At 45.1% G+C, this 25,003-nt stretch overlaps 1 protein-coding gene and 2 pseudogenes across 1 annotated transcript; all 3 read left to right on the top strand.

The window, feature by feature from the left end:
- The window catches only part of LOC123997279, a 34,472-nt pseudogene extending 24,484 nt beyond the window's left edge, over window positions 1-9,988 (top strand).
- Window positions 9,989-10,356: 368 nt separating this feature from the next.
- On the top strand, window positions 10,357-12,108 carry LOC123996882 (PLAC8-like protein 1). The gene is made up of 4 exons (XM_046300687.1): window positions 10,357-10,510; window positions 11,117-11,257; window positions 11,412-11,548; window positions 11,801-12,108. The coding sequence occupies exons 2-4, from the start codon at window positions 11,146-11,148 to the stop codon at window positions 11,897-11,899; spliced, it is 348 nt and encodes a 115-aa protein (XP_046156643.1). The 5' UTR covers window positions 10,357-10,510; window positions 11,117-11,145; the 3' UTR covers window positions 11,900-12,108.
- A 267-nt stretch (window positions 12,109-12,375) lies between these two features.
- On the top strand, window positions 12,376-24,313 carry LOC123997280 (annotated as a pseudogene).
- Window positions 24,314-25,003: the final 690 nt, after the last annotated feature.

Consider the following 25,003-nt stretch of genomic DNA (forward strand, 5'->3'; position numbering starts at 1 on the left):
AATGGCGATCCTCATGTAGGGGACGAATGCTGTTTACTCATTACATTTTGACCATTAATAACTGACATACATATCAAATAATCTCTGAATCAGCCATGTTATCAAGTATGGCTCTTAAAGTATGGCTCTTAAGAAGTGCTCTTAAATCAACATCTGTCGTTCTGCGAGAATGTGGTGTTTTATCCAGGCTGAAAGGAACCTGTGCGTCTCTCACATTGAAATATGGGACGTCAACCTTTGTCATCACAGGGCCTTCACACAGCAACAATGAGACTGTATTGACAGATATACATATATATATATATATATATATATATATATATATATATATATATATACCCAAATGAAACGTCTTGTCGATGTGCGCGCCTGTTTATTTTCTGCACTTGCTCGCATGCATATCAACTAGCTAGCTGCACATGCCCAGCAAGAATCAATGAACCGTTACTGAAAAAGACTGAATAGGTAGATTTTGCGTGAAAACCCACTTATCATCATCATAACACCTCGTAAATATTTTATTTTTTCAATAGTCAAGTAACGAGTACTTCCTTGGGTAGGCCAGGAGAGGGCACTGCAGCAATTATCTAGGATATCTAGTGTACAGATAGCTAATAACAACAACAACATTTATAGACAGGTACACAAGAGTTATTCTCTTTGTGTACACAGTGACACGGGCTTTGTATAGGGACATCAAGCACTACTCCATTGTCCTTATCATCCTGTGTATACTAACTAGGCTAAATATATGGTTTCATAAAAATAGATTACATAAAAATAGATCATTATTGTATACTAATGTAGTGATAACTTTAGCTAGTAGCTACCTGTCTAAACAGCTGAAATTAAAGGAATAATTTGTAACCAGACTGGTGGGAAGCTAATGCCATTTTAACCCAGACATATGACTAATCCATTTCTCATCATGTAATCAGTCAGTCTGCTAGTAAGTGGTTTTTATGAAGAGGATGTGGGAACCAGAGTTATTTTCCCCACAGGCCCCCTGCAATGTGTGCAGCAGCTTTTCTCACTCCACCACTCTTGATCATGTATACAGAACATGACACTCCACTCTTGTTTCTATGATCTCTGCACGACAGTTGACAAAATGTAGGCCTACATCAAAATAAGTACTACTTCAGTAAGACATCCTAACTCTTACTGCAAACCATGTTGCTGCTGAACATGCTTTCTCATGCAGGCACATACACCGAATGTACAAAACATTAAGAACATCTGTCATGTTTTGTCTTATATTGTCTTGTCATTTTGCTTTTCCTTCTGTTCGTTTTCCCCCTGCTGGTCTTTTTAGGTTCGTTCCCCTTTTTCTCTCTCCCTCCCTCTCTCTCTTCTCTCTATCGTTCCGTTCCTGCTCCCAGCTGTTCCTATTCCCCTAATCAATCATTTAGTCTTCCCACACCTGTTCCCTATCTTTTCCCCTGATTAGAGTCCCTATTTCTCCCCTTGTTTTCCGTTTCTGCCCTGTCGGATCCTTGTATATTGTTCACTGTGCTGTGTCTTTGTATCGCCCTGTCGTGTCGTGTTTCCCTCAGATGCTGCGTGGTGAGCAGGTGTCTGAGTCTGCTACGGTCAAGTGCCTTCCCGAGGCAACCTGCAGTTTATTATCGAGTCTCCAGTCAGTTCTCGTGATTACGAGTGGAATTGTTTTTTATGCTTTATTTACCGCTCCGATTTGTCTAGGAGTATTGCTATTTCCTTTTACTGGATTAAAGACTCTGTTTTCGCCAAGTCGCTTTTGGGTCCTCATTCACCTGCATAACAGAAGGATCCGACCAAAGAATGGACCCAGCGACTACAGACGCTCGTAACACTGCCGTCGAGATCCAAGGAGCCATGCTCGGTAGACACGAGCAGGAATTGTCTGCTGCTCGTCATGCCATGGAGAACCTGGCCGCTCAGGTTTCCGACCTCTCTGGACAGTTCCAGAGTCTTCGTCTCGTGCCACCTGTTACTTCCTGGTCTGCCGAGCCTCCGAAACCTAGGGTTAATAACCCACCTTGCTACTCCAGGCAGCCCAAGGAGTGCCACTCCTTTCTCACCCAGTGTGATATTGTGTTCTCTCTCCAACCCAACACATACTCTAGAGAGAGAGCTCGGGTTGCTTACGTCATTTCACTCCTTACTGGCCGGGCTCGAGAGTGGGGCACAGCTATCTGGGAGGCAAGGGCTGATTGTTCAAACAATTACCAGAACTTTAAAGAGGAGATGATTCGGGTTTTTGACCGTTCAGTTTTTGGTAGGGAGGCTTCTAGGGCCCTGGCTTCCCTATGCCAAGGTGATCGATCCATAACGGATTACTCTATTGAGTTTCGCACTCTTGCTGCCTCTAGTGACTGGAACGAGCCGGCGCTGCTCGCTCGTTTTCTGGAGGGACTCCACGCAGTGGTTAAAGATGAGATTCTCTCCCGGGAGGTTCCTTCCAGTGTGGACTCTTTGATTGCTCTCGCCATCCGCATAGAACGACGGGTAGATCTTCGTCACCAAGCTTGTGGAAGAGAGCTCGCGTCAACGGTGTTTCCCTGCTCCGCATCGCAACCATCTCCCTCCTCTGGCTCAGAGACTGAGCCCATGCAGCTGGGAGGTATTCGCATCTCGACTAAGGAGAGGGAACGGAGGATCACCAACCGCCTTTGCTTCTATTGCGGATTTGATGGACATTTTGTCAATTCATGTGCAGTAAAAGCCAGAGCTCATCAGTAAGCGGAGGGCTACTGGTGAGCGCTACTACTCAGGTCTCTCCATCTAGATCCTGTACTACTATGTCGGTCCATCTACGCTGGACCGGTTCGGGTGCTACATGCAGTGCCTTGATAGACTCTGGGGCTGAGGGTTGTTTCATGGACGAAGCATGGGCTCAGAAACATGACATTCCTTTCAGACAGTTAGACAAGCCTACGCCCATGTTCGCCTTAGATGGTAGTCATCTTCCCTGTATCAGATTTGAGACACTACCTTTAACCCTCACAGTATCTGGTAACCCAGTGAGACTATTTCTTTTTTGATTTTTCGTTCACCTTTTACACCTGTTGTTTTGGGTCATCCCTGGCTAGTATGTCATAATCCTTCTATTAATTGGTCTAGTAATTCTATCCTATCCTGGAACGTTTCTTGTCATGTGAAGTGTTTAATGTCTGCCATCCCTCCCATTTCTTCTGTCCCCATTTCTCAGGAGGAACCTGGCGATTTGACAGGAGTGCCGGAGGAATATCATGATCTGCGCACGGTCTTCAGTCGGTCCCGAGCCAACTCCCTTCCTCCTCACCGGTCGTATGATTGTAGTATTGATCTCCTTCCGGGGACCACTCCTCCTCGGGGTAGACTATACTCTCTGTCGGCTCCCGAACGTAAGGCTCTCGAGGATTATTTGTCTGTGTCTCTTGACGCCGGTACCATAGTGCCTTCTTCCTCTCCGGCCGGGGCGGGGTTTTTTTTTGTTAAGAAAAAGGACGGTACTCTGCGCCCCTGCGTGGATTATCGAGGGCTGAATGACATAACGGTTAAGAATCGTTATCCGCTTCCCCTTATGTCATCAGCCTTCGAGATTCTGCCAGGTGCTTTACTAAGTTGGACCTTCGTAACGCTTACCATCTCGTGCGCATCAGAGAGGGGGACGAGTGGAAAACGGCGTTTAACACTCCGTTAGGGCATTGTGAGTACCGGGTTCTGCCGTTTGGTCTCGCCAATGCGCCAGCTGTTTTTCAGGCATTAGTTAATGATGTTCTGAGAGACATGCTGAACATCTTTGTTTTTGTCTACCTTGACGATATCCTGATTTTTTCACCGTCACTCGAGATTCATGTTCAGCACGTTCGACGTGTTCTCCAGCGCCTTTTAGAGAATTGTCTCTACGTGAAGGCTGAGAAGTGCTCTTTTCATGTCTCCTCCATTACTTTTCTCGGTTCCGTTATTTCCGCTGAAGGCATTCAGATGGATTCCGCTAAGGTCCAAGCTGTCAGTGAGTGGCCCGTTCCAAGGTCACGTGTCGAGTTGCAGCGCTTTCTAGGTTTCGCTAATTTCTATCGGCGTTTCATTCGTAATTTCGGTCAAGTTGCTGCCCCTCTCACAGCTCTTACTTCTGTCAAGACGTGTTTTAAGTGGTCCGGTTCCGCCCAGGGAGCTTTTGATCTTCTAAAAGAACGTTTTACGTCTGCTCCTATCCTCGTTACTCCTGACGTCACTAGACAATTCATTGTCGAGGTTGACGCTTCAGAGGTAGGCGTGGGAGCCATTCTATCCCAGCGCTTCCAGTCTGACGATAAGGTTCATCCTTGCGCTTATTTTTCTCATCGCCTGTCGCCATCTGAACGCAACTATGATGTGGGTAACCGCGAACTGCTCGCCATCCGCTTAGCCCTAGGCGAATGGCGACAGTGGTTGGAGGGGGCGACCGTTCCTTTTGTCGTTTGGACAGACCATAAGAACCTTGAGTACATCCGTTCTGCCAAACGACTTAATGCTCGTCAAGCTCGATGGGCGTTATTTTTCGCTCGTTTCGAGTTTGTGATTTCTTACCGTCCGGGTAGCAAGAACACCAAGCCTGATGCCTTATCCCGTCTTTTTAGTTCTTCTGTGGCTTCTACTGATCCCGAGGGGATTCTTCCTTATGGGCGTGTTGTCGGGTTGACAGTCTGGGGGATTGAAAGACAGGTTAAGCAAGCACTCACGCACACTGCGTCGCCGCGCGCTTGTCCTAGTAACCTTCTTTTCGTTCCTGTTTCCACTCATCTGGCTGTTCTTCAGTGGGCTCACTCTGCCAAGTTAGCTGGTCATCCCGGTGTTCGAGGCACTCTTGCTTCTATTCGCCAGCGCTTTTGGTGGCCGACTCAGGAGCGTGACACGCGCCGTTTCGTGGCTGCTTGTTCGGACTGCGCGCAGACTAAGTCAGGTAACTCTCCTCCTGCCGGTCATCTCAGACCGCTCCCCATTCCTTCTCGACCATGGTCTCACATCGCCCTAGACTTCATTACCGGTCTGCCTTTGTCTGCGGGGAAGACTGTGATTCTTACGGTTGTCGATAGGTTCTCTAAGGTGGCACATTTCATTCCTCTCGCTAAACTTCCTTCCGCTAAGGAGACGGCACAAATCATCATCGAGAATGTGTTCAGAATTCATGGCCTCCCGTTAGACGCCGTTTCAGACAGAGGTCCGCAATTCACGTCACAGTTTTGGAGGGAGTTCTGTCGTTTGATTGGTGCGTCCGTCAGTCTCTCTTCCGGGTTTCATCCCCAGTCTAACGGTCAAGCAGAGAGGGCCAATCAGACGATTGGTCGCATACTACGCAGCCTTTCTTTCAGAAACCCTGCGTCTTGGGCAGAACAGCTCCCCTGGGCAGAATACGCTCACAACTCGCTTCCTTCGTCTGCTACCGGGTTATCTCCGTTTCAGAGTAGTCTGGGTTACCAGCCTCCTCTGTTCTCATCCCAGCTTGCCGAGTCCAGCGTTCCCTCCGCTCAAGCGTTTGTCCAACGTTGTGAGCGCACCTGGAGGAGGGTGAGGTCTGCACTTTGCCGTTACAGGGCACAGACTGTGAGAGCCGCCAATAAACGTAGGATTAAGAGTCCAAGGTATTGTTGCGGCCAGAGAGTGTGGCTTTCCACTCGCAACCTTCCTCTTACGACAGCTTCTCGTAAGTTGACTCCGCGGTTCATTGGTCCGTTCCGTGTCTCCCAGGTCGTCAATCCTGTCGCTGTGCGACTGCTTCTTCCGCGACATCTTCATCGCGTCCATCCTGTCTTCCATGTCTCCTGTGTCAAGCCCTTTCTTCGCACCCCCGTTCGTCTTCCCTCCCCCCCTCCCGTCCTTGTCGAGAGCGCACCTATTTACAAGGTACGTAGGATCATGGACATGCGTTCTCGGGGACGGGGTCACCAATACTTAGTGGATTGGGAGGGTTACGGTCCTGAGGAGAGGAGTTGGGTTCCGTCTCGGGACGTGCTGGACCGTTCACTGATTGATGATTTCCTCCATTGCCGCCAGGATTCCTCCTCGAGTGCGCCAGGAGGCGCTCGGTGAGTGGGGGGGTACTGTCATGTTTTGTCTTATATTGTCTTGTCATTTTGCTTTTCCTTCTGTTCGTTTTCCCCTGCTGGTCTTTTTAGGTTCGTTCCCCTTTTTCTCTCTCCCTCCCTCTCTCTCTTCTCTCTATCGTTCCGTTCCTGCTCCCAGCTGTTCCTATTCCCCTAATCAATCATTTAGTCTTCCCACACCTGTTCCCTATCTTTTCCCCTGATTAGAGTCCCTATTTCTCCCCTTGTTTTCCGTTTCTGCCCTGTCGGATCCTTGTATATTGTTCACTGTGCTGTGTCTTTGTATCGCCCTGCCGTGTCGTGTTTCCCTCAGATGCTGCGTGGTGAGCAGGTGTCTGAGTCTGCTACGGTCAAGTGCCTTCCCGAGGCAACCTGCAGTTTATTATCGAGTCTCCAGTCAGTTCTCGTGATTACGAGTGGAATTGTTTTTTATGCTTTATTTACCGCTCCGATTTGTCTAGGAGTATTGCTATTTCCTTTTACTGGATTAAAGACTCTGTTTTCGCCAAGTCGCTTTTGGGTCCTCATTCACCTGCATAACAACATCGTCCTAATATTGAGCTGCACTACCCCCGCCCCTTTTGCCCTCAGAATAGCCTCAATTGGTTTGGGGGCATAGACTGTGTCGAAAAGCGTTCCACAGGAATGCTGGCCCATGTTGAGTCCAATGCTCCCCACGTTCTACACACAGAAAACTGTTGAGCATGAAAAATCCAGCAGCATTGCAGTTCTTGACACAAACCGTTGCACCTAGCACATACTACCATACCCCGTTCAAAGGCACTCAAATATTTTGTTTTTCCCATTCACCCTCCGAATGGTACACATACACAGTCCATGTCTCAGTCGTTTCAAGGCTTACAAATATTTTTTTTAACCTGTCTCTTCCCCTTCATCTACACTGATTGAATTGAATTTAACAAGTGACATCAATAAGGGATCGTAGCGTTCACCTTGTCAGTCTATGCCATGGAAAGAGCAGGTGTTCTTAATGTTTTGTGCGCTCAGTGTAGTTGCATGGTGTTTTGTGCGCTCTATGGTTCATAGAGCAATGGACTAAGAGTCATTATGTATTGTTTGATAATTTGTTTAATTCTTACCAGGTATTGGGAGTTTCACCATTCAGCCTGTGAGAAACTATACCCGTGCCATAAGAAAGAAGAAGCTAGGTATGGAGTACCTAATACCAACTATACCAACTATTTGACCACTTGGATGTTTGATATTTACTGTCTACATTTTTTTTCCATTAGTGATACAAAGTCAGTTGAGTGATCTTCCTCCGACAATGCTGAAAACGGAATATGCCCCTGTTCCACTCGCTCAAACGTATGTACATTTCATTTGTCCAGACTTAAACGAAGTGTATTTTATGTCATGCAGACATGGCTCATGTATGTTCAACTCTCCCATGTCCAAACAACTACAGCAACGAGATGATGCTGTTTAAAACAGTTATTCTATGTCTTTATTTGCACAATATATAGGCCTACTCAGCGGTTGTACTATACCTCTACTATACAGTACATCTCTTCCTAATGCTGATCTGTTATTATCTGTTTACAGAGCTGATGACCTGGTCAAAAGACTTCTGACACTGGAACTAGCAAGCCATGTATGTTCTTTTCACCTTTTTACTAGTGGTCCTCTGTAGCTCAGTTGGTAGAGCATGGTGCTTGTAACGCCAGGGTAATGGGTTCAATCCCCGGGACCACCCATACGTAGAATGTATGCACACATGACTGTAAGTCGCTTTGGATAAAAGCGTCTGCTAAATGGCATATATATTATTATATATTACTATATTCTATTCATCTAGTCTTTCTCATTGTGCTCATAAGAATAACTACATAAGAGTAACTACAGTTTGTGTATATCTCTGTTGGTTGCTATAGTTCACATTACGATAAGACCATTTGTCTACACCTGTGCTGGATATTGCATAATCAAACCACCATGTTTCGTGTCACCAGAGCGAAAAGTTGAAATTGAAAACAGAGAAGCTGATTACAAAAGTCTGGAGGGATGAAGCTGACCGCAGCTCTACAGAAGTCAAGGGTAGGTTCCCGTTTTGGACCTAGTGAACAACCGTGCTTTTCCTCTGAGGAACCACCTTATTTCAGCAATCGTTTGTTCACTTCTTAACCCATTTCTTGACCTTCTTAGTGGCCATTTTGACCTCCAAAACCCGAAACTACCAGGAGCACCTGCACAAACATACTAAGGTGGGTATGGTTGAAGGATAAATGCAATACTGTGTCATTTTAAATACCTATAGTAACCATGACGTGAATGCATATTATTTCCACACGTTTAATTTCCGATCCCCTCCCTGTCTGGTGTGAGGTTTGTCAACAGGATTTCCTGTGTAGTGCGTACACCCACTATGACATTTGACAGAGTAGTAGTGGTGCTGCTGCATGCTGGGAATGTACTGTCACAACGTATACACGTAACATTGTATCCAACATTTTTGCAGACATATTGCAAAATATAACTATCCTTTAGCACAGCTAAAATGTTGAAGCCAAGGTTTGGCAGTCTGTCACTATACTGTATCTCACTTTTAGACCGTTTGGATTTGACAGTCTCAAAATCACTGCTAATTTTAATAAGAAAAGCAACTCCTCTATTATGTAAAATACATGTTCCCAGACTAGGGGTTAGATTCAATCTGTAGTCCTGAAGAGCTCCGTTACAGCACAATACAAATGTAAAGGCAATGTTCCCGTCTTCGCAGAGACTTCATTCACAGTGAGCACTGCATTAGTCAGCTCAATCGGAAATTACCTTTACATTTCAATCACGCTACAGTGCAGCTCTTCAGCCCCACGGTTTGAATCAAGCCTGAAATATTGTTTTCACTTTACGCATATTTTTTTCTCTCCATTTGACCTCTGACTGTGTTTTGCCCCCCCCCCCCCCCCCATCTTTGTATCAGGACAAAGCGAACAAGCGATGGATGCTCATGGCCATTGACCGCAGAAAAAAAGCTGCTCAAGCACCTCAGGGTGACGCGCTATGACGCCTTTGAACATGTCTGCTAGCAGCTGGGCATCACCTACACTTTCCCCCCGGACTACTACAGACATGCCACCTGATGCTGGCTGGCCAAGAAGGCCCTGTGCATAAAGGTACACAACAAAACTCCATTCACTTTACTTAGTGCAATTTTCTAGCTTGGTCCCAGTTTGTACTGTATGGTTGGCAAGACGGCACAAACAGATCTGGGACCAGACTAGCAATTGTCTTAATCTTTCTGCTGTATGCAGGTTGTTGAACCATGGCTTTTACCAATAGTCTAATGCATGACTTAATGTAAAAGTCAAGGCAAAGTTGAAGACTTTTATAATTTTGTTGTCATTGTTGTTGGGCTTCTTGATGTAGGTTTATATGACTGTGTCCTTTCTTAGGTCTTCAAAGAGGTGCAGAAACAGAAACTGGAGCAAAGGAAGAAAATTAAGCAGACCCCTCCCCCCAAACTGGCAGAACCAGCCAGGACAGCAGCTACAGGAACCCAATAAACTACTACAGTATCCAATGTCTGTCTTACTCGATGCATTCAGTATTGCCCTCAATGGGCAAATTTGTTTTGCATGGCACAGTGCCTCAGGTGGGTGGCGTTTGCTCCTTTTTGACTATTCCATTGGTCCTAAGGAGAAATCTCCACCCACCAATGCCACCAGGCCATGTAAAATACATTTTCCCATGTATTGCTATACTGTTATAAGAAACATTAATAACGTACTGTTTGTAGTACACTAAGTCTTCATTCTTCTTGTCCCCAATGCATGTTGATGCATCATCAAACCACATTTGGCCCAGTAAATGCAGTGACGCAGATATGTGGTTTTGGTGTGGGCAATATCTATGTGCTCAGCCGATCAAATAAACCCACAATTAATCATTGAATTTAATCAAATAGATGATACAAAACATTTGTTTGCTCTCTTTTTTTGTTTGTTGCGTGTTTCACTTTGATCACGTGTCGTCACTTGTACGGTGAAGTGTAACTACCCCAATTGAAAGAGATAAAACACTACTTGATGCTGATTAAAATACTAATGAAAGATATGAGAAATAAGAACATTACACCCTGTGGTTGAAACGGAAGTGCGAGATTAATCATATGATGACTTCCCTGAACATAGCTTGCAATCGTGTTTACGAGAACTGAAAGAACATCAGATATTGGGTGTTTATCGACCTCATATGTTAAACCATGGTTACAATCTGTCACCTGTGAATTGACCTTGAAACCTATAATTCTGAGGAATGGTGAGGTTATTAAACAGCTTCAGCTGTTCTACTGTGAATTGTTGTGTTTGCACTACTGTTGAGAGTTGTCTTGAGAAACAGTAGGAGTGTGTAACCAGCGCTTGTTCACAGCTTTAGTATCACAACTTCCTGTTAAAGTGTTTAGACTCAGATCTGGAGAAGCTCAGCTGCAGACAAGATAGGTGAGTGACATGCTCTTTCCTCTGCTCTCAAGTATGTAGAAAAAGCTACAATAGAGTAACTACTTATCAATAAACTACATAAAATGTTCAGGTTTACATCTTTCTGCGAAAAAGTACAAATTGATCATCTACAAAATTTGGCATATTTGTACACCAGAGTATACAAAGTATTTGAAGTCGTTTCTCAGAGTCTTAACGTCTTGTCCTTGTACAATTTTGATGATACATAACAGTTATATAACAGTTATTATTAGTCTTTAATGAAATGCCAATACAACAATGTCTCATTTTACATATGCAATTATATTAAAACCTATTGCAATACATGAGAGGGTTGCAGTATATGAATGAAAGATGGTGGTACAGAGTATGAATGGACCTGTGTATAAACTTGAGTACCAAAAATAATAATAACTTGAGTACCAGTGTATGGAACTTATATGTGAACTTTCCTATATGCAATTATCCCGAAGGAAGGAAAAAACACCAAAGAACATTTCCCGTCCCACAACAGTTTACATACTGATAGTTTTGTTTTATTGCTGTATTGGGGAAATGATCAAACTTCAACCACTGTGCTCACTGTTGAACGTGGTTCATTTTTAGGTGACTGAAGCTGACCCCATTTGATTGACATGTCGAACCCAGTCATCACCCACCAGCCAGGAGCAGGCTCGTATGGGACAAATGTGCAGACCGGCGAGTGGAGTACTGGGCTGTGCTCCTGCTGCAGTGACATCCTAGTCTGTGAGTATCGAGACAAATAATAAGACCTTAAATATCATCACTAAGTAGGCCTACCTGGTTCCATACCATAGGGTTTAATGGTTGTCAAGTGTTTCAAGTAAAAAGTGTTTCCTGTTTTTTGGATTTTACAATAAGGTAAAATGTTGTCATACAGGTGCCTTGGGCTTCATCTGCCCACTAGCATTGAGTTGCTACACAGCTAACAAGTATGGTGAGAACGCATGCCTGGCCTGTGTTCCAGGAGGCATGACAGCCATGAGGACACACATGAGATTGACCTATGGGATTCAGGTATGTTACCATTAGGAGCCGAAAGAAATTAGGAATGGTGAGGCATTCAGGCATTCAGTATGTCATTTTAATGCACACTAGGGAGAAATGCAACTCCTGTCCCAGCCAGTCTAACCCTTTTATTATGAAAGACAGGAAGGGACCATTTCATCAGTACACATATTGACAAATTAGCCTAGTGGTTTTCCCTAGCTTGAGGAACTTGAACTGTCAAATATTTGGTTGATTCATTTTCATCATATTGTCTTACAGGGGACGATATGCAACGATGCGTTGATGACCTGTTGCTGTGGATTCTTTGAGATGTGCAGGATGGCCCGTGAAATTCGCATCAGGAATGGCGAAGTTTGACAGTCAATTGAAGACATTTATTTTCAAGTGGATGTTAAATTAACCTCATGTCACATATTGTTGATACAAATCGCCATTGTTATACTATGTACATTTTAACTTTTGTATTGATTAAATTTGACCCCCTACTCTCAAACAGTACTGCGCAAAGAATTCATAGCACCACGTATGAACCTAAGATGTACAATAAAGTTCAGTTTTTTCTTGTTTCCAATGGCATGTTGTCCTTTTCAGGATCATTTACAGGCTGATGTATCAGGGACGTTCATAACACTGAGGTTTAAATTATCACGAACGGTTACGTCTCAATTTCTGAGGTGAACAAAAACATATCAAATATTTGCACGTTAGCTTACATTCTACCTGATTCTACCTTTTTCTTCATGACCTGGCAACCAAGTGGAAGCTTACATACGCTTAAACAAGACATAATGGGGATATTTCGCTAGCTAGCTATCCAGCACAATACGACAAATATGTCTTCGAGGACGTTACCCCTGCTTTTTATTAATCTCGGTGGAGAAATGCTCTACATCTTAGATCAACTTCTAAGAGCTCAGAATATTCCAGCTGACAAAGCCAAGAAATGTAACATTGTAGTTAGCTAGTTTAGCTGTCTGGTTGTACCTGACCAACAGGTGAATCACTGACTTTGTCATGTTCACAAACGGTTGTGTTCACAAACGGTTGTGTTCACAAACTGGTTGCCATTCTTTGGAGTACATTAATTTGTCTCCCTGCCTGTGTTTTAACCTGCAAATTCTTCATTGTACTTGTAGCTGATTGGATAGAGAATGACAGAAGGAGAGGTATTTTGATGTTTCACATGCAATGCATCTCTAGGCCTACATGCTCTGCTTTGAGGCCTTCAAGGAAACCAACACAGTATTGCATTGGTAGAACAATCTGGATTAAGTCTTTGCCCAGAGATAATCATTCCCTCTGCCCCCAAGATTGTAGAGATTTCAGCCATGGGCTTTATTAAAGAGAAATCCGGTTTCTATCTCCCAATCAAATAACTTTGCAAGCTGCTGATGGTTTAAAAGGCTGTTGCTTTCTTGGGAATAGGTGGACGTTAAACCTTGCCTATAGAATGCACATTTGCTTGCTTAAAGGTAGACTCATTTGAGCACGGGACTTCTTGATTTTAAAGGTAATCATTACGCCGATTCTATTGCAAAACGTTTTGCAACAGAAACCGCTTACTCCTAACAGAAAACGCAAACGAGAGTTTCTATGGGTAGGTATAATTTGTGGAACGTTCCAACAGGAATCTGTTCCAAGAACGTCATAACAAGGTTGCCAACAAACAAAGCATACAACGTTGTAGGGAGTGGGCTATTTAATTACGTTTTCCGCAGCTAATTAGCTAGGGGAACTGATCATGCTACTTTGTATGCGTTTGTTTGTTGGCAAACCATGTACTTTCCAAAGTTTTTGGAACAGATTCCTGTTGGAACGTTCCACAAATTACACCCACCCAGTTTCTATTGGACAAATTCAGGTAGGTCCCTCCCCGTTCCATTCTGTTTGCTCAGTTTGCTTCTGTTTGGTTCTTTAACGGTTTCCATATTGAATACACCCCAGTTGTCATAATCAAAAACAAGGGGGCGACTTCATATCTACAAACATCAACAGTTAAAACCAGGGCTCGGATTCATAATACATCTGAGTAGGAGTGCTGATCCAGGATCCGTTTTGCCTTTTAGATTATAATTAATGGACAGGGTGACCTAACCGTAGATCAGTACTCTTACTCAGAGACACTTGTTGAACATGGACCCAGTTCTATCAAGACTGTGTTATATCATGGACTCTTTCCAATTTGCACGCCTACGTTAGGAAGAGCCAATAATGACAGTCTTGGCAGATTTGTGAAACAGAAAAATCGAATGTATTTAAGTTGGAAAGACCTCCTAATGTTTATGGTGATGATGCCATCTTGATGAGTCTAACTTTACAGGCCGACATTATTCCAGTTCCCTAATTGTGACCTGACCTCAACCTTGTGCCCTCACTCTGCCAGTTATGAATGACATCATCACCACCATGTTCAATAAAACGTTTTTGGAGGAGCTGTTCAAGCCACAGGAGCTGTACTCCAAGAAGACCCTCAGGACCGTGTTTGACTGACTGGCCCATGCCTCCATCATGAGACTCAACCAGGCCAGCATGGACAAGCTATGGATGGAATCGTGTCACCTGGTTCATGTTCAGGACACGCTGTAGCAAAACATTTCAAAAGGTTTTACAATAGAAAACAAAAATAGCTGTTCCTTATTGGACAAGGATGTGTAATCTGTGTTTGTCTGTTTTCTTCCAATTCATCCCTGATTAAGAGGACCCTTTATCGGAAGTGAAAGGCCATCGAGTTGTTATCCCCTTTCTGAGAAAGGGATTTATCTAACAACATCTAACTATCATTCACCTCATTTTGAAGTCAGCTGAGTAGCTGTCATGACGACATTATCATTTTTATCATTACATTCTCAGAATCACTTCCTCTGTACCCAGTTACGCTTTAATTGTCTTACTTTTAGGTACTTGGGGAAATTGCCCCAAGTCACTTAAAACCCCATGTAGACCTAAATGTTCTGTTGTTTATAAAGTTTTATATAGGCTATCAAACAGAATATCTTCAGCATTTTGAAGTATTAATGCTGGTTATAAGCCTAAATGTTGCATAAATCCACCTGCAGAGCATGATCCTAGTTTGTTCAAGTATGCTGAGGGCTCCATCTGGTGTACATTATGAACTGGCTGCAGGTATTTTGGAGCATAACAGTAACCCTTCATCATCCATATGACTGTTGTTCATGCACACAGCTGTATGACTTGATGACCATGGCCTTCAAGTACCAGGTGCTCCTCTGCCCGCGGGCCAAAGATATCCTCCTTGTGTCCTTCAACCATCAAGGATTTTGTGAAGGACACCCCACGCGTTCCCAGCCAGGTTGACGAGACATACAGACAGCTCATAGAGGTACAATAAACTTCCCTTCAATTGCTCAAACCTCCGCTGTGTGTTCAGTATGATCTCTTATCCACTGCATGTTTTGTGTTCTTATTTATAGATGTACACACCCTTGTCTAGTGGCGAATTTCAGCTCATCCGGCAAACGCTCCTCATCTTCTTTCAAGACATGCACATAAGGGTGAGTTCATGATCTCGCAGAAGTTTGTCTAACTTTTTCAACAGAGGACGAGTGTGTTGGGAAGGGGGAGTGTGGCATCTTTTGATGAGTTTCAGAGATTAAAAATGTTAAATGTACCATCACTTTGTGTCAACTGCTAAAATGTTAGCATTTGAAAACAGTGCTAAACCAGGAAGCTAAACCAAATGATGAATTGCTGTAATAAGTTGTCTATAGACTGCTTACAAAGTAAGGAAACCAGTATTTCATTTTGTAATTTGGGTGAACTATCCCTTTACAATGTAATATAACTCCATCATAATGACTTATACACAGTGTAATCTCGGTTAACCCTGAACTAAATTCTTGCGTAATTGGTCAGATGCTAACACCTGCGAAATCTTGATTTGTCAAAAGTACCCATTATCTCACACATCCCGTTGTATCAGGACAGAACTATGGTACCATTTATGTTTTAGTAGTCTGTCCATGAGAGATTATACAAAGATTATCTGTAACGGCTCCCTTCTATCTCCTCCTCTGACGAAGAGGTAGAACAAGGATCGGACCAAAATGCAGCGTGATGGTGATTCATGATATTTTAATGAAGGAAAACCTATACATACAGAAACTACAAAAATAACTAAATTAAATAATGAAAACCGAAACAGCCCTATCTGGTGCAAACACAAAGACAGGAACAATCACCCACGAAACACTCACAGAATATGGCTGCCTAAATATGGCTCCCAATCAGAGACAACGATAATCACCTGACTGATTGAGAACCGCCTCAGGCAACCATAGACTACGTAGACACCCCACAAAACCCCAAGACATAAAACACACCACAATAACCCATGTCACACCCTGGCCTGACCAAATAAAGAAAGAAAACACAAAATACTAAGACCAAGGCGTGACAGACCCCCCCCCCCCCTAAGGTGCGGACTCCCGGACGCACCTCAAAACCATAGGGAGGGTCCGGGTGGGCGTCTGTCCATGGTGGCGGCTCCGGCTCGGGACGTGGACCCCACTCCATAAATGTCTTAGTTCCTCCCCCTTGCGTCCTGGGATAATCCACCCTCGCCGCCGACCATGGCCTAATAGTCCTCACCCAGAACCCCACTGGACTGAGGGGCAGCTCGGGACTGAGGGGTAGCTCGGGACTGAGGGGTAGCTCGGGACTGAGGGGTAGCTCGGGACTGAGGGGTAGCTCAGCACTGAGGGGAAGCCCAGCACTGAGGGGAAGCCCAGCACTGAGGGGAAGCCCTGCACTGAGGGGAAGCCCAGCACTGAGGGAAAGCCCAGCACTGAGGGAAAGCTCAGCACTGAGGGAAGCTCAGCACTGAGAGGAAGCTCAGCACTGAGAGGAAGCTCAGCACTGAGAGGAAGCTCAAGCAGGTGGTTGGCTCTGGCAGATCCTGGCTGGCTGGCGGATCTGGAAGAGTCTGGTTGACTGGCAGATCTGGAAGAGTCTGGTTGACTGGCAGATCTGGAAGAGTCTGGCTGACTGGCTGATCTGGAAGAGTCTGGCTGACTGGCAGATCTGGAAGAGTCTGGCTGACTGGCGGATCTAGCTGCTCCGCCTGCTCCATGCAGACTGGCAGCTCTGGCTGCTCCATGCAGACTGGCAGCTCTGGCTGCTCCATGCAGACTGGCAGGTCTGGCTGCTCCATGCAGACTGGCAGCTCTGGCTGCTCCATGCAGACTGACAGCTCTGGCTGCTCCATGCAGACTGACAGCTCTGGCAGCTCTATGCAGACTGGCAGCTCCATGCAGACTGGCAGCTCCATGCAGACTGGCAGCTCCATGCAGACTGGCAGCTCTGGCTGCTCCATGCAACCTGGCAGCTCTGGCTGCTCCATGCAGACTGACAGCTCAGGCTGCTCCATGCAGACTGGCAGCTCAGGCTGCGCTGAACAGGCAGGAGACTCCGGCAGCGCTGGAGAGAAGGAAGGCTCTGGCTGCGCTAAACAGGCGGGAGACTCCGGCAGCGCTGGAGAGACGAGGCGCACTGTAGGCCTGATGAGTGGTGCTGGCACTGGTGGAACTGGATAGAGAACACGCACAGGAAGCCTGGTGCGGGGAGCTGCCACCGGAGGACTGGTGTGTGGAGGTGGCTCTGGATAGACCGGACCGTGCAGGCGCACTGGAGCTCTTGAGCACCAAGCCTGCCCAACCTTACCTGGCTCGATGCCCACTCTAGCCCGGCCAATACGAAGAGCTGGTATGAACCACACCGGGCTATGCACCCGCACTGGAAACACTGTGGGCTCCATAGCATAACACGGTGCCTGCCCAGTCTCTCTAGCCCCCCGGTAAGCACAGGGAGTTTGCGCAGGTCTCCTACCTAGCATAGCCATACTCCCTATGAGCCACCCCCCAATAAATTTTTAGGGCTGACTCTCAGGCTTACATCCGCGTCGCCGTGCTGCCTCCTCATACCAGCGCCTCTCCGCTTTTATCGCCTCCAGTTCTTCCTTGGGGCGGCGATATTCTCCAGGCTGAGCCCAAGGTCCTTCACCGTCCAGTTCGTCCTCCCATGTCCAGTCCCTCTCTCGCTGCACCTTGGTGCGGCTACACTCCCCTGGTTTAGCCCAGGGTCCTCTCCCGTCGAGGATTTCCTCCCAAGTCCAGAAATTCTTGTTGTGCTGCTCCTGCTGCCGCTGTTGCCTGTTACCACACCACTTGGTCCGGGTGGGGTGGGTGATTCTGTAACGGCTCTCGTCTATCTCCTCATCTGACGAAGAGGTAGAACAAGGATCGGACCAAAATGCAGCGTGATGATGATTCATGATATTTTAATGAAGGAAAACCTATACATACAGAAACTACAAAAATAACTAAATTAAATAATGAAAACCGAAACAGCCATATCTGGTGCAAACACAAAGACAGGAACAATCACCCACAAAACACTCACAGAATATGGCTGCCTAAATATGGCTCCCAATCAGAGACAACGATAATCACCTGACTGATTGAGAACCGCCTCAGGCAGCCATAGACTACGTAGACACCCCACAAAACCCCAAGACAAAAAACACACCACAATAACCCATGTCACACCCTGGCCTGACCAAATAAAGAAAGAAAACACAAAATACTAAGACCAAGGCGTGACATTATCACTATGTTTTGCTCACCAAATGCAGGTGTCCATCTTCCTCAAAGACAAAGTGCAGTATTCCAACAGACGTTTTGTCCTCCCAATCTCAAGTCCTGTGCCCCATGGAACACACATCCCAGGACTTATCAGGTACCACAGCTATAATTGTCCACACCCAAATGACATGGAATCCAACAAAGCCAAGTTTGTTGTAATAGAGCAAAATCTCAATTTTATTAGATGCATTGAATATGTCTGTATCCATTTTTGTTGTTTCTTACTGTGTTTTGTGCTTTTTGGTGGCATCTATTTGCTTTCCTTTCGCAGACGTTGTCGGCTTAATTTAGACCTGCATATCTGCAGCTAATTGCATTACTGAGGGTGTTGAAAGAGCAGCTGTCTAAATTTAGAAAAGCTTGCTTTTAGCACAGCTCTATTTGCCAAGGGATTGAGTGCAGCTGTGCTTAAGTTTCTTAAACACAATCAATGAGTTAAGCTCATGTGGCGAATTTTGAGATTGAACAATGTGAAAGTGTAGACAGATGATGTCAGTGTTAAGGTTTTCTGGTGAAGGAGAGGCGGAACAAAACGCAGCGTGGTTATTTATAAACGTCTTTAATAAAGATGATAAGGTGAACATTATACTTATACAAAGAAACGTGAAAAACCGAAAACAGTCCTAACTGGTGCAACAAACACAGAGACAGGAACAATCACCCACAAAATACTTAAAGAATATGGCTGCCTAAATATGGTTCCCAATCAGAGACAATGATAAACACGTGCCTCTGATTGAGAACCACTCCAGGCAACCATAGACTTTCATAGACTACTTCACTAACCACAATCCCATAACCTACAAAAAAACCCTAGACAAAACACACCACATAAATACCCATGTCACACCCTGGCCTGACCAAAATAATAAAGAAAACACAAAATACTAAGGCCAGGGCGTGACAGTCAGACTAGTGACCACTCTGTTACAAGTACATTGCAACTGCTTAGCTAAACATCTGAGACATGTTCCATCTTGAACAGTAGACACATTTTTAGACGTATCTTCTGGGAAATTATCTTTAGGAAAGTCAGTGAGTTGGAATTATGCTTAATCGCTATGCTGTATTTATTTTCTTACAGGCATTTATCCTGCAAGTCCTTGCATTTTTGCTCATAAATGTAATTTTACTTTATGTCCTACATATTTTGACAAAGGGTCAAAATAGTATTGATATCTGTGTTATTTCATCGTTGATTAGGCTACAGTAAGGACAATTTGTCCAAGTCAGACTAAGCTTTATCTGTAATTAAGCCTTAATTGTAATGGAAACCAGCCTTAAATTCAATGGGGAATGCCCTAAACAGCTAAATAATGCAATTCATGTGCTATGTTAATGATTATGTGCACCTTAACTGTGTATTTAATTTATTTTTTTATTTTACCTTTATTTAACCAGTCAAGTCAGTCAATGACCACGCTGCCTGTTCAGGGGCAGAACAACAGATTTGTACCTTGTCAGCTTGGGGGTTTGAACTCGCAACCTTACGGTTGCTAGTCCAACGCTCTAACCACTAGGCTACGCTGCCGCCCTGTATACAGATCAACACAGCTCCAAACCCCCTGGCCAAAGAGGAGCTGAACATGTTGGCAAGGTTAATAGGGGGTATGGAAGTCCAGAAACCAGGAAATGCAGACAGTGGCTTTCGAGTCAACCTCTTTGCCACAGATGAGGAAGAAGAGAAGGTGGTGAGGGTAGGCAACAACATCTCCTCCCCGCTGATCCTCAACACGGGGGCCCCACAAGGGTGCGTTCTGAGCCCTCTCCTGTACTCCCTGTTCACCCACGACTGCGTGGCCACGCACGCCTCCAACTCAATCATCAAGTTTGCGGACGACACAACAGTGGTAGGCTTGATTACCAACAACGACGAGACGGCCTACAGGGAGGAGGTGAGGGCCCTTGGAGTGTGGTGTCAGGAAAATAACCTCACACTCAACGTCAACAAAACTAAGGAGATGATTGTGAACTTCAGGAAACAGCAGAGGGAACACCCCCCTATCCACATCGATGGAACAGTAGTGGAGAGGGTAGCTAGTTTTAAGTTCCTCGGCATACACATCACAGACAAACTGAATTGGTCCACTCACACTGACAGCGTCGTGAAGAAGGCGCAGCAGCGCCTATTCAACCTCAGGAGGCTGAAGGAATTCGGCTTGTCACCAAAAGCACTCACAAACTTCTACAGATGCACAATCGAGAGCATCCTGGCGGGCTGTATCACCGCCTGGTACGGCAACTGCTCCGCCCTCAACCGTAAGGCTCTCCAGAGGGTAGTGAGGACTGCACAACGCATCACCGGGGGCAAACTACCTGCCCTCCAGGACACCTACACCACCCGTTGTTACAGGAAGGCCATAAAGATCATCAAGGACATCAACCACCCGAACCACTGCCTGTTCACCCCGCTATCATCCAGAAGGCGAGGTCAGTACAGGTGCATCAAAGCTGGGACCGAGAGACTGAAAAACAGCTTCTATCTCAAGGCCATCAGACTGTTAAATAGCCACCACTAACATTGAGTGGCTGCTGCCAACACACTGTCATTGACACTGACCCAACTCCAGCCATTTTAATAATGGGAATTGATGGGAAATGATGTAAATATATCACTAGCCACTTTAAACAATGCTACCTTATATAATGTTACTTACCCTACATTATTCATCTCATATGCATATGTATATACTGTACTCTACAACATCGACTGCATCCTTATGTAACACATGTATCACTAGCCACTTTAACTATGCCACTTTGTTTACTTTGTCTACACACTCATCTCATATGTATATACTGTACTCGATACCATCTACTGTATGCTGCTCTGTACCATCACTCATTCATATATCCTTATGTACATGTTCCTTATCCCCTTACACTGTGTATAAGACAGTAGTTTTGGAATTGTTAGTTAGATTACTTGTTGGTTATCACTGCATTGTCGGAACTAGAAGCACAAGCATTTCGCTACACTCGCATTAACATCTGCTAACCATGTGTATGTGACAAATAAAATTTGATTTGATTTGATTTGATTTGATTTGATTTAGAGTAAGTCCTCTTATGTTATGAGCATTGTTTTGTTGTATTTATGCTTCATTGTAGATACATTTAAATATGGAATTACAACAGTATCGGGCCTCCCAAGTGATGCAGTGGTCTAAGACACTGCATTGCAGTGCTAGCGGCGTCACTATAGATCCGGGTTCGATACCAGGCTGTGTCGCAGCCGGCCACGACCTTTCCAACAACTCAGTTCGTCACATTTCTGCCCTGCTAAAGCTGCCCCGGTCAACTGTAAGTGCTGTTATTGTGACGTGGAAATGTCTAGGAGCAGCAACGATTCTGCCACGAAGTAGTAGGCCACACAATCTCACAGAACAGCACCGCCAAGTGCTAAAGCGCTTAGTGCGTAAAAATAGTTTGTCCTCAGTCGCAACACTCAATACCGAGATCCAAACTGCTTCTGGAAGCAGTTTGAAGCACAAGAACTGTTCTTCGGGAGCTTCATGAAATGGGTTTCCTTGGCCGAGCAGCCGCACACAAACCTAATTTCACCATGCGCGATGCCTAGCGTCAGCTGGAGTTCTTCAAAGCTCACCGCCATTGGACTCTGAAGCAGTGGAAACGTGTTCCTTACTGATGAGTCACGCTTCACAATCTGGCAGTCTGAAGGACAAATTTGGATTTGGCGGATGCCAGGAGAATGCTACCTGCCCCAATGCATATTGCCAACTGTAAAGTTTGGTGAAGGGGGAATAATGGTCTGGGGCTGTTTTTCATTCGGGCTAGGCCCCTTAGTTCCAGTGAAGGGAAATCTTAACGCTACAGCATACAATGACATTCTATGACTATTCTGTGCTTCAAACTTTGGCAACAGTTTGAGGAAGGCCCTTTACTGTTTCAGCGTGACAATGCCCCCGTGCACAAAGCAAGGTCCATACAGAAATGGTTTGTTGTGATCAGTGTGGAAGAACTTGACTGGCCTGCACAGAGTCCTGATGTCAACCCCATCGAACACCTTTGTGGTGAATTAGAATGCCGGCTGCGAGTGCCCGACCTCAGTAACCCACTGCAATGTTCCAACATCTAGTGGAAAGCCTTCCCATAAGACTGTTATAGCAGCAAAGGGGGGACATACTCCATATTATTGCCCATGATTTTGTAAGGAGATGTTAGATGAGCAGGTGGCCATGTACGTTAGGTCATGTAGTGTATAAAACACAGGGGGGAAAAAATCATGTTTTTCACTGCACTGGGCCTTTAACAATAATGTTGATTTGTCTTCCTCTCAGGGAGGCCTTGATATCGAGACCAGACAAGTTTTCATATGACGTCATAAAATCCAAGCGACTAAGGTAAAGTTCATTCTAACCTGTATTCTTTCAGTCACAGAGGCTAGATAAATATTCAACCATATAACATGCCTTTATGTAAGTTGAAGGGATGATATGGAAGCATTTCATGGATTGAGACTGTCCTACTGTACATGCTGTGGTGTCACTGTCAAAATGGTCCCCCATGAAAACCTGTCACATGAGACTTACTCCCTCCGTGCAGTCATCTCTTAGCGCTTACGAACAACCCATGATCAGACCTGCTGCCCAGTTTGAATAGCTTCTGTAATTGACAGGCTAAGGATTGTAAGTTATCTGACATACACTAGGATCATGATGGGCCAGTCGAACAAGATGTACCCTAATCGAACATAAGCCCCTCCCCAAACGAGACCGTTCAGATCTGCCATTGGTGGCTTGCCTTCTCTTTCAGAAACATCAAGCCAATGGAGAGCTGGTCAAGATCATGGGGGACTTCACGGAGGAGGCTGGCGAACCGTGCCTGTTGAGTGCCAGCAGTAAAGGGGATGACCTTCTGGCCATGATGGATGGGCTGTGATAGTTACCATGGTGACCAGTATCCGAGGGCTCAAGGCTGAGTTGGTTAGGAACGGTGTGTTCTACTGTAGGACAGTGTCTTGTCTGCTGTGCTGTGCTGTGTCGTCTGTCTCACTCTGCAAATATGGCAGCTGTCCAACAAAAGCACACACAACACAAACCTCATCTTTGTTTGTCTGTCAAGCTTTTCGATGCTGATGTGACGTGAGCAGGTCACTTAATTTGTTCAGCAAGGACCAACTGTAAACTGTCTGCAAGACTGTGCATTTTGCAAAAGAGAGAGTGGGGAAACTTCATAAGCTTGAATATACACTCGGTGGCCAGTTTTGTTTTAGGTACACCCATCTTGTACCGGGTTGGACCCCTCAGTAGCCATGAAGTGATGCACCTGTTTAGCAACAATGTTTAGATACGCTCTGGCATTCAAATGTTGATCAACTGGTATCAAGAGACCTAACTTGTGCCAAGAAAATATTACCCACACCATTACACCACCGCCACCACCCTGCACCGTTGACACCAGGCAGGATGGGGCCATGGACTCATGCTGCTTATGCCAAATCCTGACTCTGCCATCAGTATGACGCAACAGGAAACGCGATTCGTCGGACCAGCCAACGTTTTTCCAACTCCTCGGTTGTCCAGTGTTGGTGATCGCGTGCCCACTGGGGCCGCCGATCATTTTTTTGTTCAGCTTATAGGAGTGGAACCCGGTGTTGTCTGCTGCAATCCCTGACAAGGATCGACATGTTGTGCACAGAGATGTCGTTCTGCGTTCAGAGATGCCCTTTGCCACGTAACTGTTGTACTGCTCTGTTATATGTCTGTTTGTGGCCCACCTGTTACCTTGAACAATTCTTGCCATTCTCCTTTGACCCCTCTCATCTGCGAGCTGTTTTTCACCCGCAGGACTGCTGTTTTTACTTTGTTGCACCATTCTTGGTAAACCCTAGACACTGTCGCGCATGAAAAGCCCAGGAGGGCGGGCGTTTCTGAGATCCTGGATACGGCACACCTGACACCAATGATCATACCACGCTCAAAGTAGCTTAGGTCTCCTGTTTTGCCCATTCTAACGTTCAATCGAACAGTAAGCTGATGCCTGTCTGTCTGCTTTATATAGCAGGCCATCAGACTCACTGTCTGAAAGAGCGATCCATTTTTTGTGAACTGTACCTAATAAACTGGCCGATGTGTATTTTGTGCTTTTATGGTGGTAATCTCAAGTTGTTGTTTTTTAAGTTATAGATAGTAGAGAACTGTTGTATTTGGTCACACTGAAACATCAATTGGAGTCGTTGGGACATATTTGTTCCAATTCAATCAACGGTTTTGTATTTAAAGTTGACATTCCGTGGATGTCACGTTAAACAATATTTCTTATTACTTTTCCTCCCAGATAAATGGCAACTTTCTCTTTGGGGCGGCAGGTAGCCTAGTGGTTAGAGTGTTGGGCCAGTAACCGAAAGGTTGCTAGATCGCATCCCAGAGCTGACAAGCTGAACAAGGCAGTTAACCCACTGTTCCTAGGCAGTCATTGTAAATAAGAATTTGTTCTTAACTGACTTGCTAGTTAAATAAAAAATAAAAAAAATATCACCTCATGATGTTAATATAATGCTGTTTTCTCTATCACATATCTGCTGTAATACAGTATTTACAATTTTGCTAATCTGATTTACTCTGTCTGACTGAGTAATTAAATAATGAACCTAAACTAGAGGGTGTCAAACTCAATTCCTGGAGTGCCTTGTATCTGCGGGTTTTCGCTCCTCTCATCTAGTTCTCTAGGCCTTAATTTGACACACATTGAAAGAAAATGACAAAAAACAGCAAACACACAACCTTCCAGGTATTTAGTTTGACAACCCTGAGACTGGTAGAACTGAAAGAAACCCAAG

This window comes from Oncorhynchus gorbuscha, linkage group LG15 (genome assembly GCF_021184085.1).
Source record: "Oncorhynchus gorbuscha isolate QuinsamMale2020 ecotype Even-year linkage group LG15, OgorEven_v1.0, whole genome shotgun sequence".
In the NCBI taxonomy this organism is placed as follows: Eukaryota; Metazoa; Chordata; class Actinopteri; order Salmoniformes; family Salmonidae; genus Oncorhynchus; species Oncorhynchus gorbuscha.

Coding starts and splice junctions, on each gene's coding strand:
- LOC123996882 (XM_046300687.1), top strand. CDS start 11,146: ATGTCGAACCCAGTCATCACCCACCAGCCAGGAGCAGGCTCGTATGGG. Junction 11,258..11,411: donor CTGCAGTGACATCCTAGTCT/GTGAGTATCGAG, acceptor GTTGTCATACAG/GTGCCTTGGGCTTCATCTGC. Junction 11,549..11,800: donor GATTGACCTATGGGATTCAG/GTATGTTACCAT, acceptor ATTGTCTTACAG/GGGACGATATGCAACGATGC.